Source organism: Convolutriloba macropyga, chromosome 8, assembly GCF_964194025.1.
Source record: "Convolutriloba macropyga chromosome 8, txConMacr16.3, whole genome shotgun sequence".
NCBI lineage: Eukaryota > Metazoa > Xenacoelomorpha > Acoela > Convolutidae > Convolutriloba > Convolutriloba macropyga.
Window position 1 is genome coordinate 47201619 of NC_134475.1, and position 17847 is coordinate 47219465.

At 37.0% G+C, this 17847-nt stretch overlaps 1 protein-coding gene across 1 annotated transcript in view; it reads right to left on the reverse strand.

Moving 5' to 3' along the window:
- Positions 1-17847, reverse strand: part of LOC142345078 (uncharacterized) — a 73954-nt gene that overhangs the window by 19564 nt on the left and 36543 nt on the right. The window contains exons 12-19 of the mRNA XM_075397162.1: positions 17397-17543; positions 15940-16071; positions 12418-12876; positions 11286-12351; positions 9559-9797; positions 9132-9278; positions 5683-6014; positions 300-423 (exon numbers count right to left, since the gene is read on the reverse strand). Of these exons, the coding sequence (XP_075253277.1) occupies positions 300-423; positions 5683-6014; positions 9132-9278; positions 9559-9797; positions 11286-12351; positions 12418-12876; positions 15940-16071; positions 17397-17543 (2646 nt within the window). The remainder of the gene's footprint in view (positions 1-299; positions 424-5682; positions 6015-9131; positions 9279-9558; positions 9798-11285; positions 12352-12417; positions 12877-15939; positions 16072-17396; positions 17544-17847) is intronic.

Consider the following 17847-nt stretch of genomic DNA (forward strand, 5'->3'; position numbering starts at 1 on the left):
TTTATAATTCTAATTTCTAATTAGTTTGTGTAGTCAAATGTGGATTAAATGTTCCAAAACAATGCCGACTATATTCAAAATGTTCTGTTGTTCGCTCAATTCTATCAGTTTGAGTTCACATTCCCCGTGAAATATTTATACAGAGCACGTGCCATTACATAATCATTGCGTAAAAATACGGGACGTGCGTCTGAGGGGTGCAAATAATATGCAACCAAACCACTAAGCTGGGGGCACAAACGGAAAAGAGCTTCCTGTGGTTTGAACGTGTCCCCGGGTGCCGCAAGAATAATACTCACTATAGACAGGAACAACCTCTACTTCTACCCCTTTCTGCGCCTCCTTGTCCTGTGGGTATCCAGAGGCGGAGTCGTATGACTGGAACTGCTCCCCCGTCTGTTGTCCGAACCCACTTGGAAGATCCTGAACAGAACAGATCGATTAACACCCAAGATCTTTACGTCAATTCTATATAATGACTGAAAATGACCAGTTTTGTTTTTCTTGATATCCTCGTGTTATATTCGTTTAGAATTGTTCGTCTCTTTTGAGGTAAGGAGCTTAATCGATGCAAAACGAAACGGCGTTTATCGATTTATGAAAGTTTTTCCTTGTTTGTGAAAACAAAATTGAATGAAATTTTAAATACTTCGTGAATAATAAACAAGATTGCTCGAGCGAGTTTTTGCGTACCACAGTATGTTCGAGCATAACTCTCAACGTTGCAAATACCATCATTAATTTCTGTCAGAGAAACTGTTGGGAATATCCGGAAGCCACTTATATGCATTGAAGAAAATAGCTTGTACAGTTTGAACCAAAAAAGTAATCTTTTTGGCGGTCAGAAACAAAAATTTTTTAGAAATTCTAGAAAGATAAGAGTAGCACAATTTGAAGACACAGATGAAGACAAACCATACAAACAAACACATCACACACACATTGCCCATGCGATGAAATCACACAACACCAAAAAAAACACTTTGAAAAGTTTCCTTTTTGGCAACTCATCTTTTCTCACGTAGACTTCGGTCTTCTTCGTCTCCATTATAAACCAATAGACGTGGACTTGTAGAAGCACGTGTATCGGTAATTGTAATTTCGGCACCAAACTGTGAAATGAAACTTCTTGAAGTTTTCAAAATTTTCTGTCCTTTTTGGTGTCACATGATAAAAATGAAAATGTTATGTTTTTGAAATCTCGCAATTGCGTTATCAAGGAGATTTGAAAAACAGAATTCTCGTTTTGAACATAATTTAAGCCGCGGTTTGTGGTAAATATGTAATCGTCTGTTTTTTTATAATTGCGAAATGTTTTGCACTCCGCTTCTATTTGTTTCTAACATTTAAAAGAACTAAGTCTCTCAGACTCATTTTTTCTTTCTCCCTATCTTACACACAAATAAGATACACATTACCCCGACGAAACAGACGCACCAACATCGATACACCCACGCAAGCGAACACACACACAAACAAACATACAAAAACTGAAACAAACAATTTGTTCTTTGAATCTTCTTGGCAACTAACCTGCATTTGTGGATCCCTTCGATCATTTATGTCTTGTTTATTTTCTCTGCAAAATTAGGTAAAGACTTGTCGATGCAATTTAAACTGTATGAGTAAAATTGACGCTACAAAGTGAAACAACATTTTTTGAAAGTTTTTCCAAAGCTTCCGTAATTTTTTAATTTCCATGAGCATAATTGGCCAAATCTTTTCTTAAAAAAAATTGCAGTTGGGGTCCCTACTAAAGTTAATGAACACAACTGTTAAAGCCGTTATTATTATTAATTATTAAGTAATTTTTTAAATTTGTGGATTTCCGACAGTTTTAAGAGCTCAGCCTTCCTTGTGCCTAACATTCAAAGAAATTAACTCTCTCGGACTCATTATCTCTTTCTCTCTTCCTTAGCACACTATTAAAATCACATAGATACACTCACACAAGTGCACACACAAACGAAAACACACAAATATAACCACCGACACAATTTTTTTTAGCAACTGATCATTATTGATGTTTGGCGTCATTTTTTTATGGCTTTTTCGATTTGTCTGAAAAATTAGGCGTGGACCTACGACGCAATTGTATCGGTGAATATAAAGTTGACATTAAGTTTTGAATTGAAAAGTTTTGAAAATTGTTTCCAAAAATTATTTTAATTTGTATTTTTCGTCATCGTAAGGGGCTAATTCGTTTTTCTCCTCGCAATTATGTAACCAGCTAGGATTTGATGACACAATTTCGGTTTTGAACACATTTATAATGGCTTTTAACTGCAACTACTTAGTAACCTTTCTAATTTAATATTTCTGACAGTTTTTGCATTCTGGCTCTTTTTGTGTAACAAGTCAGGGAACCTTAAAGGCTGTCCTTAAAAGCTCCTAATAAGAAGTATTAAAGAAAAATGGTTAATAGTAATGTTTACGTTTCGGTCTTGTCGCTCTTCCGAGTACTTTAAAAGAAAATAAAATAATTCTTTTATAAACTGAAGAGGAAGATATTTTGTTCTTCTATCAAAAAAAATCTTCTTTTTTGAAGGTTTTCATAAACAACCAAAAAAAATTCATCTTTCCTTTTCAAGAATTAATTTGGTTGATTTGACGTTGATTCCAAGAAGATCTTTTTTTACGTCTCCTTGGTTTTGAGGAAACGGAAAAAAATAGTTTTGATGATATTAGAAAAATTGTTTGTAGAGATCTAGATTATGGAAAAGAACACATTTTTCCGTTTTTACAGCTTTCATTTTAGGTTTTCAAAATTGATCTTTCGGCTATTTTGAGAGCTCTAAATTGCCTGAATTTATTTGATTTTCATAAAATGTGTTGATACTTGGTTTTTCCAGAGAAAAATTGTTCGTTACCGTAGTTTAAAATCAGCAGATAACGCAGAGACTGAAAAAAAATTAAATAAAATTTTGAGAAAAAAAAAAAACAAATTAATTGACTTATTTCGATTTGTTCATTTTGTTTCTTAAGTTTCAACACGTACACTGCCCTTACCCCTACGGCCAGAGCGATGTTTTTCTTTTTCGATTTCTCCTTCGAAAATTTAGTGTTCCCCTTTTTTCAAGTTCCTTATAATTTTTTGTTCAAATCAAAACTAAATCCCGAGGGCTACAGAATGGTGTTAAATGGCGTTACAGGTGCCCAACTGTAATGGAAACTAAAAGCAGTTATGGCAATAGTTAATTTTTATTATGAGAGCTTTTCTTAAATTTGTTCAACATAAATAATAGTCTTAATTTTTCTGTTTAGGCTTTTTAATAAGCCTGTCAGGAGAGATGAGCTTGAGAAAAGGGCCACTAACTAAAAACTTTTCGCTATCCCAATCTTCGCATATATTGAGAATACAAAGAGCCACGTAGAACTGTTGAAACAATTAATGATGAAATGGTCAGTTAATTTTCACTAATTATAGTATACTCGTAATGAAAATTTTAGAAGTGTTTCAAATTTCAAAACTACCTATAAATTATTTATATCGTGCGGGAAAAATCTGGCCGAACGTTGAATTTTAATGAAATATCATCGGATTAGTTCCCCTATTTAAATGCAGTGAAACTTTTCACTGTAATGCAGATATCAGAAAGCAATCAACTAAATAGCAATCAAACAAACAACAAATTTTATTATATATATATATATATATATATATATATATATATATATATATATAACTTCAATTTCGTAAATAATAGGTTGAAATAATAGTAAAATTGGAGTCTGCTCTTAAACATACGTTGACTGCTCAGAGATTACCAAACTTCAGGACACTTTGTACGGTACTCTGAAATAGCTTTCACAGTAGACTGTATAAATTGTCAAATTTGTATCGGGTTTCACGTGTCAATTCACGTGACGAAATTGAGCTTAGTGAAGAATAAAAGAATTATGGGTAGCAAAACTTTCATTTTTGAATCAGATATAACATCTATGTTGGATAATCTTTGCCTAGAACATCAAAAAGTCATTTTCTGTTCATTTATAGCTTTTCGTTATAACATAATTCTTGAAAAATCTCGAACAATTAAGAAATTATTTTACTTTGAAGCTACGAAAGTTTTTCAAGTGAACGTTAAACTATAAATAACTCAATGTAGTCAATCACCTTGTTTTATCTCGACCAGTTTGTTGACAACAATGGAGCGTCACCCAAAAACACCAGTTGATTTATCATATCCATAGAGTTTTCTCAGCAATGTTTTAATTTATATTTTAGTCCTAGTCATAATTGTAGGAAAATTAAAAACTGCTGCACACGAATTTCTTGTACACTTTTGATGCTTCAATCAAAGTGGTGCTCCTGCAGTAGAGGACATTACGACGCAGAGGTATACCCAAATCGTTACGGGCAGATATGCCCGATGCGTGTATCTCGTGTTCGTTTTTACTATGTTAATACATTGAAAGTGGAACAATATTGCGGAAAATAGCTACTTTAGCGGAAACCGGCAAAATGGAAGGGAAATTAGAATACCGTGTTCGCAAAAGTGTCCTAATCCTAGCCGCGAAATACATGTAAAAACTTTATATCCTATTTTTCGCACAGTTTGTATCACGCATCTGCTCCATTTATGTATCGATTTTTCGCACGCAATGAAGCTCCATTTCACATATAATCCGCAATTAAGCCTAACTTAATTAATACTTATTTAATTAAGCCTAACTTATTACTACTAGGAGTAATTTATTACTACTTTTTTACTACTTATAGTACTTTATTGCTACTTATTACTACTTATTAGTACTATTTATTACTACTTATTAAAATCGGCCAGTCCCACATTGATATACAAAGCGGTTGCATGTATTTAAAGCACTTTAAAACTTTGACAGCTTCAATTAAATCTTTATTAAAAATGCTTATTTCATGATTAAAATGCACGCGAATAATAGATACCTAAATTGAGCGGAAACGTGCTACAAGACTTGTAACCTACTTTTCGTTCCGAATGTTCTTATATTTCGCAAAATCAGCGGAACCCCTTTTGCGAAAACTAAGATACAAAGGATGTCTCCTAATTTCGTTCATTGTATGCATCTAATTTTCGAGCCAATTTTACTAAGGCGGAAAATTTGGGGTTTTCCTCTGCGTCGTAATGGAAATAAAATTGGTGATTGTCAATGAATGATATGAAGCTTTTACTTTTAAATAAGTCTCAATTTTCCCAGCTTAAAAACAAAATTTGCCTTGCTCACTTCCGTTATAGCCATCAAGCAGTCAATTAATCTTGCTCACTTCTTTTTTCGATTAGGGATATTTACAGAGGAAATGTTCTACATAGTTTGGCCAATTTCTGGAGCGTGTTGCATGAATATCAAGGGCAACCACCGCGAACAACTGATCAAATCAATATGTTAAATGAAAACGTAGCCATAGCAAAAAAACTGGAGTGAAGTGACATGATATACCAGGGAACACTATTTAAAAATCATCTTATCGTTATTTGAAACCATTATTTGACAATCATCAGCGTTGTTAAGCTCATCCAAAAGATATTAGATTGAATCGTTTTGGTGAAATTAATTCCTTCGAAAATATAATCACTGCGCATGTCATTAAGCGGCCCAACATAACTCCTCCGTAGAGCTATAAAAAGAAAAAGGAATAAATATAGGGGCGAACTTATTTGAAATTCCCTATCTATTAAAAATACTAAACCAGGCCCTTACTTCAGCTATTTTATCTGGATGTAAAGGCCCTTTGGATGTATCTCTTCTCTCTGGTCCATGCACTGATTGTTGGTAATCCTCGCCTTCTTCATCAGGTGGAGGTTGACGTTTATGTCCGGTTGATTTTTCCCCAAAACTCCTAGTAACACTCCCTTCTGGTTTTGACCTTACAATGCTGCGGCTGGAGACATCTGATGGCTGTGAAGGAAGCATTGACTTGACAACACTTCGACTGGTCACATCCGAGGGTTGAGAGGGTAGAACTGACCGAACGACACTACGACTGGTGACTTCTGATGGTTGAAGCTGTCTCAGATCCTGATCGGTCTCGGCTGAAATTTTGAAAGCATAGTTTAGTAGATGTAGTGTCACCCTATCACCTAGGTTGAGATCCAGACAAAAATCGTCCCTGATCAGACAAAATTTATCTCTAATCAGACCGAATCAGACCGAATTGATCTCTGATCTGACTATCGTGGGCTGGAAACTCCATGTATGCTCGAAGAGATTACGAAAGCCTGCTCTGATCAGATGACCGCGCGGTCGAAAGTCAATCCAGATGAGACTAGTGTGCGCTCACATCTGATTCTGAGCAGACTAGTGTGTGCTCGAACAGAGCTCTGATAAGACTCCAGTGCGCTCAAAATTGACTCTGATCAGACTCAAGTGCGCTCGAAATTGCCTTTGAAAAAAAAACAAATTATTTAATAGCACATCGTTCCGGTGTACGCTCGAGGTCTGATTAGAGGTGTTTTTGGACTGGACATATCGAACTGGGTGCTGCTTTCTCATTGTAAACGGTGTAATCTTTTGACCACTTTTCCAAAAACATTTTTGTTTTGATCGTTCTTTTAAGATGTTTTCTGTTATTTTCAAAAACAACAAAGATTAAATGTTTGTTTTTATTATTAATTTGCCGTGTAGTGGTCAACCGGGTTACATGACAATTTACCCAATTCCATTTTACCCAATGCCATTTTACCCTACGCCATTTTACCCAACCTGCCATTTTACCCAATGCCATTTTACCCAATGCCATTTTACCCAATACCAACTTACCCAATGCTCTTTGATCTTTTCGTTCAATTATCCGATTACAAATTAGCAGTCGCTATTAGAAGGATGATTTAATACATTTGTAGACAATATAATCCCATGTTCGGTTGTGATAGTTTCATATCAAGTCCCACGGGCCATTTATTTTCTAGTCGGCTAAATAGTCGTTCTGGTTAGTTTAGCAATGAGGTAAATTGGGTAAGTTGGCATTGGGTAAATTGGCATTGGGTAAAGTGGCAGGTTGGGTAAAATGGCATTGGGTATAATGGCATTGGGTAAAATGGAATTGGGTAAATTGTCCTGACACCGGTCAACCGAATTCCACTGCTTCTAATTAAAGCTCATCCATAGAAATAAAGGACAGGAAAATTATTATCAACCCGAATTGAACAACTCTGAAAAAGTGCACAACTTGAAAATTTGTTCAATTACAAAAAATTTTATTAGTTAAAACACAAAGCTAACAAAACTGACAAAGCAAAAAATAAGAACCTTTTTCAACGTTAGTGACATTATACTTAATTTGGGATTGAAGGAAAATTGTATGCTGTAATTAAAACTGGTTGTTTAATTACTCAAATAAAAAGATAAATAAATCATCTTTATGCAAAAATCACATATGTACTCAGTGACTAGCAATTTGATCCCCCTGATAAGACGTGCGTGATGTTAACATGTCTTAAAAAACTTTAAACATCTTGCCAATAACTTGAAAAACAAACATTTCATGGTAAATCCTGATGAAAACTGATAAGATCTAATCAAGACTAACCCAGAAAATTTTTTTTACATCTCTTTACAAAATTTTGATAACATTTTATTATTTATTAATGCTGTTCTATGTATCTCGTCCCAAAAAATGAAGACAAAAAACCTCCTCTGAACTCAGTTTACAAAGTGAGGGTTAAGCGGATCAGTCACAACTTTCAGCTTTAATAACCAAAATTTTGTTTATAGTGATTTAGATGACCGAAAAATTGGGGGAAATTTTTTGCTTCGGCTTCCTATCTTTTTGTTTGAATTCAGTCGGTTTTTTCGTAATCGAAAAAATTGCGACAAGGTGTCAATAGTGACGTGCTAAAGTCTTTGATAACAGGGCTCAACTGTTCCTTCAACCGTTATTTGACACCATTTACGGGAGTAGCGACATATCAGAGAGTTTTGACGCTTCCTCTCAAAGTCTTTATAAGACTTTGAGATAAAGCATTCTCATGAAATTCTCATGCATTCTCTTGAAATTTCTGCTTTAAAATAACATTTATTCTAATTCACTTAAGTATTTCTTTAGATTGGCTTTTTTCCCAGTTAATTAGAAATCTCATATTTAAAAATTTGAATATGTAAAGAAAGTTTTATTAGGCAACCTTTATTAGGCAACGTTAGTGACATACAATTTCTTTGTTTGATTTCAAAATATTTCTGTAATTAGGTTCTTCCTTTGCCTGAAAGTTTTTACAGCAAAAAATGGGCTCACTGACTGCGCCAACACTCCAACAAAACCACTCAATCTCAGCTGTTACTTGAAAATGCAAGTCTATTATTTGATTGTTCATTTTGGGAAATAATAAAAACCCGAATACAAAGAGGGTCAGTCAGTTGTTAACGGTTGACACTTCATTGATGTACCGTACACTTTTATTGGAGAATGATTGCAATCAAGCCTATGATCATACCATAAATACCCCTTTTTGAGCTTCTTTTAAAACTCAGAATATCTCTTTCAAATCTTCCGCTTCTTGCTTGTCTTTGTAATGAAAAATTGAAAGCTCGTGAACGACAAAAGGAAAATTTTTTGTTGGTTGTACAATATTTTTTTTCATATTTATAGAATTTATAAACAAATTTTCTTTATGAATACAAAATAATAATTATCTTTTTTTTGCCGTGCAAAATCTGTATTAATTTTTTATGTTTTACTGTTGCAATACAAGCTGGTGGAACCTTGGTTTGATTACGGCTGCGGTCATTTTAACAGGCGGAATTGGGATGCCGAAAACTCAACTTACCAATGTACGGGTCGCAGTGATGATTTCTGGAGTTTGACCGCTTTGATGTGAACGCTTTGTGAACTGCGCATTCAAAAATTACTTATGTTTCTGCATTGGTTTACAAGTTTGATTTCACCATTAATTTTTAACACATAAAGTTTCTGAGGCTTTAGGTTAGAATATTACCAAATTTATAAATTTTGTGTTCTTTTTTCCTGACAATTTGGTCAGTATAAAACGAATCTAAAGGGAGAGATTCAAAGAAAAGGTGTTGACTTGACTTCCTTTCTCCTTTTACTTTGCCAATTTTTTGCTAATCGTTTGAACAGAGATACTATTGTCTTAAATGACGTTACAAAATTAATGATCATAATAAATTTGCAGGCTATTGATGATTGCGCTTACCCTCTTCGCTCATCTCTGACTGTGAAGCTGAGTCCAGTGGGGTGACCCCGTGGAATCCCCGGCTACCCTGGCTACCCGCACTCCCCCTCCTCAGACTGTCTGGATTGCTCATCTCACTACGACGCGAACTTCTGCTCATTGATTGTCCTGTAGTGTGCAATTAATAAGTATATGGACTGAGAAGAACGGAGTTATAAAAGATTTAGATAAATTGATTTAGATTTAGTTTGCTTGAAGTTAATTTTTGAATAAATGCTGCTTTGCCATTATAGCCCCCACCCCCAACCAATTATTGTCCATTATGGCATATTTACAACAATTGGGGGCTTATGCTATAGGCTCTATGCCAAGTAAGTGGGGGGGGGGGTCGGTCTTGTTGACCAAATGGTGATCTCATTTCATCTCTTCGCAATAAACCTTATCTAACCTAAATTACTGGCATTTGTGTTGGGTGGTGGTGGCGGTATGTTGCTGGATTCATCAGACTTGGAGTGTGCCCCAGTACCCGATCTGGATGGGTGACTCTTGTTGTACTCTCCCCCTGGCCCTCTTTCCCCTCTTCCGGGCACAGACAGTCCTCTGTGTGTGTCTTCATCAACACTTTTGATATCGCTTAACTTTGCTTTGCGTGTCTTACTGCCATCATCTTGTTGGACGTCGCTCCAGCTAAAAGCTCAAAACTTATCAGTCAGAAAACCCCCCGGAATATGTCATGAAGCAAAATTACACGTTCTGGCGTAGTGCAAGCAAGATGAACTAAATTTTATAAGATTTTTACAAAGATATCTTATAAAGTTTTTGCAAATGACGGGTATCTTGCATGTTCTTATTTGGGGATTTTGACTTGGGTTGTGTTTGCAGGATAGTTTTGGCTTTAAACATAGAGAAATTTCCAATTTATTAAGAATAAAAATCCCCCTAGCTCAACAGTGACGCTTATCTTACAAGACATTACATGATTCTTGCAAGACTGCTTATCTTGCAAGAATCTTACAAGATCGACGCTTATTTGCAAGATGGTGCGTAATCTTACAAGACCTTGCATCATAGCCGTGGGTTATAGACTAGGGCCAGGATGAGGTCCGTCACCCCGTGCCGATTCCAATCTTACCAATGGGCGCTCAGGAATGTAAATTGCAGGAGGGTAAAAGACAGAGTTTGGAAGATACTCTACGGTATGTATGAAGTATGGTCAGGCGGCAGTTCAAAATCTGCATGGTCTGATGTGAGTGCTACCTATGGTGTGGATAGTCCGATTTGAGCACAATTTAGAACCTGGGTTTTTTTGAAAAGAAAGTAAAATGTTCAAACATTATCACCACATTAAAACCAATTACTCTGTTATATCTTATCTTACTGAATAGTTTAGGATTCGCGTTGCGAATGCTTTGTCTCAAGAATGTATTAGCAAGTGCAGGGCGAATACACAACTAATTGTGTATTACGAATTCTGATTATTGGAAATGCGGCGCAGATCCACTGCTAGCTTAACTTAGGATTATGAAGAGCGTTTGCAGAGTAACTTGAATTCAGATTGACTAAATGAAATTATGATTACTAATAATAAACTGGTATGAACAAAATATGAAATAATTTAGTAGACTAACGGGAATATTAATATAGGTGAATAAATAGAAGTCATAACTTTTAGTTATAAAACACATGATATAATTATAGATATAGAGGGTAAATAATTTAGTACACATAAAGGTTTCGATATATATTTAGGTATCCATACGTATCACATTTCCCTCGTGACAAAAAAAAATTTTAATGTATTTACAGTTTTTTAGAATCAACACAAAACATGAAATTGAATGGGATGAACATAACTTAACTCAAAATGTAGAGGTACTACTATTGTTAAATAATTGTGTAAGCGTAAAGCGAATACACGTCAAATTTTCAGCATGTAAAGTGAATACATTATACTGAATAATTTAAATGCACACACAGAAGTAAATGGATTCGCAGTGCGAATACTGGAAGAAATTAAAAGCTAACAATTAAAGATGAACTGTACTGAATTAAAAGTAAAATTAACATTAAATTTGGATCAGAGGGGCGGAAACAAGACTAAATAAATGATTGTAGTTTAAGACAGTTTTGCTGAGTTTTTGGACTTAAATTTCATTCTCTGCATCCCAAACCGACCTTTCCCGTTCTTGCTCATATTCAAAATATCGAACTCTGGGGTCCGGTGGTGAAACTTGCCCCAATTGTAAGTCGGGTCGGGGTGGTGACGGGATTCTTGATTGTTCGGCCGTTTGGATGAGAGTTACCACCGAATCTGTCTGTTTTGATCTTTTCTTCTCTTTTTTATTCTTGCGCTTCTTTGGTTGAGCAGAACTTGATGAAGCCAGAGAACTTTTTGGGGAAATGTCGGCATCTGTGAAGCCATAAAATTGGGGTCGATTGCGCTTGCGGCCTTTTGTTTGGTCGTCCTGTGTCTGTGCGGGAGGTACTTGTGATGCAGGTGTAGGTGGGGCCGGTACAATCGAAATTAGGGGCTGGTCTTGAGCTGGTACATCTTCTTGTATATCATCTGTGAGGACAGTATGGCGTCTTTTGAACTGTGGTTTGGTCGGTTTGCGTACCGTTAGCGCACGCGATACATTCGAGTTTACAGATGATACTACCGATGTAGTGTCCCATTGGCGATGTCTAATTTTTATTTCGCTCCTCTTCTGTTTCTTAAGATCGTTACTATGCTTCGCGATCTTAAATTCTGTGGTCTTTTCGTAGGGAGCAGGGCGTCGCTGGGCATATACCCACAAGTTGGTGGATCTTTCGGCTTTAGTTCCAAATTTTGCGAGATCACTATCTCTGACTTTCACTGGGGTTCTGCCAGGCTCATTGATTATCGTCGTTGTTGGTGACGACTTTGTGACGAAGGATCCAGGCTTTAGCACTTCGTACAGACCCGCCAATTGTCTTTTTGCTCGTTTCTTTTGTGGTAATTTTCGGGCCAGTTTGACATTAAGGGACTGTTCTGTCCTTGGTATAGGGTCTGTGATATGCGGATGAGTAATGAAACGGGACTCTTTGTTGTCGGATTCCCGATAGCGCTGACCTGCATCTAAGGAGGCCTGACACATCTTGTGCTCAATTTCAATGTCACTTCTGTTGGCACTGATCCATCCATTTTCGTCCAGCAAATCCTCCGCAGAAACTGTTTCAGCATCAATATCCGTACACGGGACGCAATCGGATGTTTTTGCTAAAATTTCCCTATGCATGTAGGGCCACCATGCATATTGAGAAAGAGAGATCATCCCCCAACTACCCGGGTGCGTCATGTGGATGGATTCGAGCACCGCCTCCTTAATAGAGTTTGGGATGGCCACGCGTTGGTCAACACACAGACACCCAGATTTCACATGCAAGTCTTTCCAAAAGGAGTGGATGTATGTGCTCACTTCTTTACAACGGGCCTCATCATCCTGCAGTACACAATCGCGGATCTCTTTCAACACCGCGTCTTTGCTAGTGAGGACCGCCAGGAAAGATTTGGTGAAGAGCTGGTTGAGGTTATTTTCAAATACTTCTTCCCGGGAGAGCTCGATGTCATATTCCTCGGGTGATGATGATGCTTGGGTGTTGCTGGGTCCGGCTCTTTTATATGAGATCGGGTTAGATTGGGTACGGAATGTCACTCTTGGGGTGTGTGGTGAAGTTGGTGGATTGTTTTGTGGTGCCTCTTTTGCTGACATTTTGATGTGAAGTATTTGCTGTGTGGAGCTAGCTATCAAATGGCAAGTAGAATTTTGCGACTGGATTCGCGATGCGAGTGTGGTATCAGATTTAAGCAATTGATTTGCACGGCAATTAAAGTTAGAAATGAATTCAGAATTGTAATTGTTTACTTGTGCTCGAGGAATGAATGGATTAATTGAGGCATTTGAATTATGCGTGTTAATTTTAGCAGGTTTGCAAGAGTGGACGCGCGTCGGGTGTACTTCTTGCTTATAATTACTAGTTATGTGCCGCTTTTGGAAAGGAATTTTCGCGTTACTAAATAAAGATGTAATCGCGTCGCGGATACGGGAAATTGTTGCTACCATAAGTTCCTCGTCGTATTGATTGACACTTTTAGCGTTCTGATTTGGTTGTCGCGAAATATAATCAACCAAGCCCATTCTGGTACCAGGAATATGTTCGATGTTAAAATCAAATGGTAACAAACGGTCAATCCATCGTGTTAATCTACTGTTGTAGGATTTATTAGAGCGGTGTGATTTTAAGACTGAAAGAAGTGCTTTGTGATCTGTTAAAACTGTGAAAGTTTTCCCAAATAGATAATATTTAAAATATTCAATGGCCGAAACCACCCCAAGTAATTCGAGTTCATTTACACTATAGCGTTCTTCATTGCTATTAAGAAAACGAGATGCAAAAGCTATTGTTTTCCACACTTCACAATCTAATTGTTCAAGCGCAGCGCCTAAGCCTTGGCGGGATGCATCACATTTGATGCGCGTTTCCAGTGTTGGATTAAAATGAGTATTTTCTGTAGCGTTTGCAATAACAGTTTTGATGTGTTCAAAATGTTATCGATGATTCTCATTCCAAATAAATTTTTCGTTTTTCTTTAATAAAGGTCGAAGAGGGTGGCATATTTTGGCAAGATTAGTTATAAATTTACTTAGATGGTGAACGCTACCTAAGAATGACCGTAATTGTTTCAATGTTTTTGGGGCTTTGATTTCCGCAATTGCCGCTGTTTTAGATTCGATAGGTTTAACACCACTTTGTGAGAATGTAAAGCCAAGCCAATTTATTTGATGTTTTGCGAAGTGGCATTTGCTTAAATTAATTCTAAGGTTATCCGCTTCAAGTTTTTGAAGACATTTGTATACGTATTTGAGGTGCGATTCCTGGGTGCCTTTGCTAACTACAATTATGTCATCCAGAAAACAGTATGTGTTAGTCAGCCCAACCAATGTGTAATCCATAGCCTTTTGAAACTCGGCCGGCATATCCGTGAGGCCATAAAATCCTGTTTTAAAACAATACGTACCTGTTGCTTCGCCGCAAATGATATTAAATTTACAATGACGTGCGGTATCCGGATGCAGCTTTAGTTGGCAATAGGCATATTTTAGATCGATTGTTGAAAAATAGACATTATCTCCCAGATTTGAGTTATTAATATGTTGTGAAATTGAATCGATGAGACTATCTACATTTGGCATTTGATACTTGTTTTTGTGGATCGCTTTGATTAATATTTTCGAATCAAGAGCTAATTTTACGGATTTGTCCTTTTTGACCGTAATTACAATGGGAGAAATGAAGTTTTTGTCCGAACATTCTTGTAATTTTTCAATGTGCCCTTGTTCAGAAAGTTTCTTTAGTTCAGCGGATACTTTGTCTAATAAATTTATAGGAACACGGCGGCCTTTTTGGTGTGATGGGGTATAATGTTTGTGGAATTTTGAACAAAGTGTATGTACTTTGGACTTACCAATTCTGGAGATTAGGTCGGGATAATCAATAGCAATCTGTTTTTTGATTGGGCAATATTCTTGATCTACCTGATTGATTGTTACATGATTACTTGATTGATGTATTGAAAGTCCAAGAGCTGGAAACAAATCTCTACCCAATAGAGAACGATGTCCATCTGCCACTACTTGAATTTCGATTGGATTCGCGTACCAATTGCTGCTTTGAATTGAAGTTTGGAGAATGCCCACCGTATGAATAGGTTCATTTGAAAATGTTTTCAATTGTTTAGGATTCGCTTCGCGTATCCACTTCGATTTCGGGTCATGAGAAATGATTGAGTTCGCCAAGGATTCCTTTATTATTGTGCATACGCTGCCCGAATCCACCAAAACAATTGTTGATGTATTGCCGAGAGTTACAGGGAGATTGGTTGCGTCCACCGAAGTTGCGGAATCTGTTGAAGATATTACTGCTACACAGTTATCTTCATCTGAAGAATAGTTTGACTCCAAATCGGGATCAAAATTGGCCGAAATTTGATTGACGTCTTCAGTTTGATCGTCTTTATCTACCTTATTGACCCGCGGTTTAGGTTTTGGGTACGAATTGGGATCTTTAGGTTTGCGACAAACCTTTGCGAAGTGGTTTTCAATACCACAGTTATTGCATCTTTTTCCCCGAGCGGGACATTTATTACGGTGGTTGGAACTCCAACTAGATCCACAGAAATGACAGGTTGTAGGCTTTTTCCTTGCTGTTGTGTTCATTTTGGAAAAAGGGGTAGCATTCGCGATACGCATCCGTTGTACCTGGTTAACAGTTGACTGTGACTCGGTTTTGCTTGCTATCATTTTTAGTTGGTTGAGCGTACCCATCTCGATATTAATTGCTATTGCCAATGCTTTTTCCGGGTCTACCGTTTCTTTAAGGAGTTCCTTTTGAATGTCTTCATTTTGCATATTCGCGATAAAGACGTCCCGGAAGATAGTGTCCCCTTTATCTCCTAGATCACAATTTTCCGAAAGTTCTTTGAGATGTCCATAGAACTTCTCAATAGGTTCTCCCTTTTGCTGTTTTCGTGTGAGGAAGAGGTATCTATGGAAGGTTATATTATGGATCCGAATGAAAGTTGTATTTAGAACATCCCAAAGATCCTTCGTTGAGATTGTTTCGAGGTTGATGGTTGAATTTTTTGAGTTGAATACGCGCCGCCCTTCCATGCCTAAGCTCAAGTACATCAAAGAAGATGCTTTTCGATCACATAACTTCCACGGTTTGTCACCACAAAGTACGCCGACTGTAATGACACGTTGACATTGATTTTTCCACGCTGTTTTTGCCTGCTCATTGCGGGTACGTCGGTCTCGCTCTGATTGTGCCGTCGGGTTGTCAACTGCGTCCTCATATGCTGGTTCAGGAGGTAAGAGAACATGTTCTGGAGGGTCCACCAAGAGAAGGTCCACTTCAATTCCCTCTCTAGCGATGATTGCTAGTTTCATTTGTATTCTCCAAAACTCCCAGCGAATTGGGGGTTCTAGTGTCGCCTTTTCCCAAAAGGGTTGAATTCCAAGTGGGGATTTGCCGCTGTCCTTTGTCGCTGACTGCGCCATGTTATATCTTATCTTACTGAATAGTTTAGGATTCGCGTTGCGAATGCTTTGTCTCAAGAATGTATTAGCAAGTGCAGGGCGAATACACAACTAATTGTGTATTACGAATTCTGATTATTGGAAATGCGGCGCAGATCCACTGCTAGCTTAACTTAGGATTATGAAGAGCGTTTGCAGAGTAACTTGAATTCAGATTGACTAAATGAAATTATGATTACTAATAATAAACTGGTATGAACAAAATATGAAATAATTTAGTAGACTAACGGGAATATTAATATAGGTGAATAAATAGAAGTCATAACTTTTAGTTATAAAACACATGATATAATTATAGATATAGAGGGTAAATAATTTAGTACACATAAAGGTTTCGATATATATTTAGGTATCCATACGTATCACATACTCTAAGTACCCACAGTTAGGTCTGGCACCCCCGTGCATATTACAACTGCGTTTGATATCTCTTCAGTGCAGATTTTGGCCTGAATGGTCTGGTAGCTTCAGTGCCCGACGCATTTCAAAATTGTTTTGTTTCACATCAACCTAATTACTTCCTAATTTTCAGTTTTTGGAACTAATTTTTTTTTTTGTTTATTGGGGCGCATTTAGTCGGAAAAAAAATTCTTTTGTTAAATTTTCTTCAATTTGTGAAAGAATTTTGCTGATCGAAGCCCATAAGGTACGATTTCTGTCGCTGTTTCTCTTTTTAGAGTTTTAGCAACTCTGAATGGATCTTTGAAAATTTTATTTCAACTAAAATATATTTCAACGAGATTCAACTAGGTCCAAAGATATGTTTCAACTAAGTTTAGCGAGTGAGTCACTGGGGCCCAATTGTTTTAATCAAATTATTTATAACGAAAAATAATCGACTTTTCTATGTTCGACGAGGACCACTTAAAATACATTTATGGTGCAATGTGTTATAATGACTTTCTATGATTTATATAGGTTCACAATATAGATTTATTGATTTTGAAAAAAATAAACTCTAGATAAGTCTCTTGTTATTGGGCAGAATCATTTTCCTGTAGGTAAAAGCATTGAATGCAAAGATCTAATTGTTGACTTGACTTCCTTTCTCCTTTTACTTTGCCAATTTTTTGCTAATCGTTTGAACAGAGATACTATTGTCTTAAATGACGTTACAAAATGAATGATCATAATAAATTTGCAGGCTATTGATGATTGCGCTTACCCTCTTCGCTCATCTCTGACTGTGAAGCTGAGTCCAGTGGGGTGACCCCGTGGAATCCCCGGCTACCCTGGCTACCCGCACTCCCCCTCCTCAGACTGTCTGGATTGCTCATCTCACTACGACGCGAACTTCTGCTCATTGATTGTCCTGTAGTGTGCAATTAATAAGTATATGGACTGAGAAGAACGGAGTTATAAAAGATTTAGATAAATTGATTTAGATTTAGTTTGCTTGAAGTTAATTTTTGAATAAATGCTGCTTTGCCATTATAGCCCCCACGCCCAACCAATTATTGTCCATTATGGCATATTTACAACAATTGGGGGCTTATGCTATAGGCTCTATGCCAAGTAAGTGGGGGGGGGGCATGTGTAAATATGGGGGGGGCATGTGTAAGTATGGGGGGGCATGTGTAAGTAGGGGGGGGGGGGGTCGGTCTTGTTGACCAAAT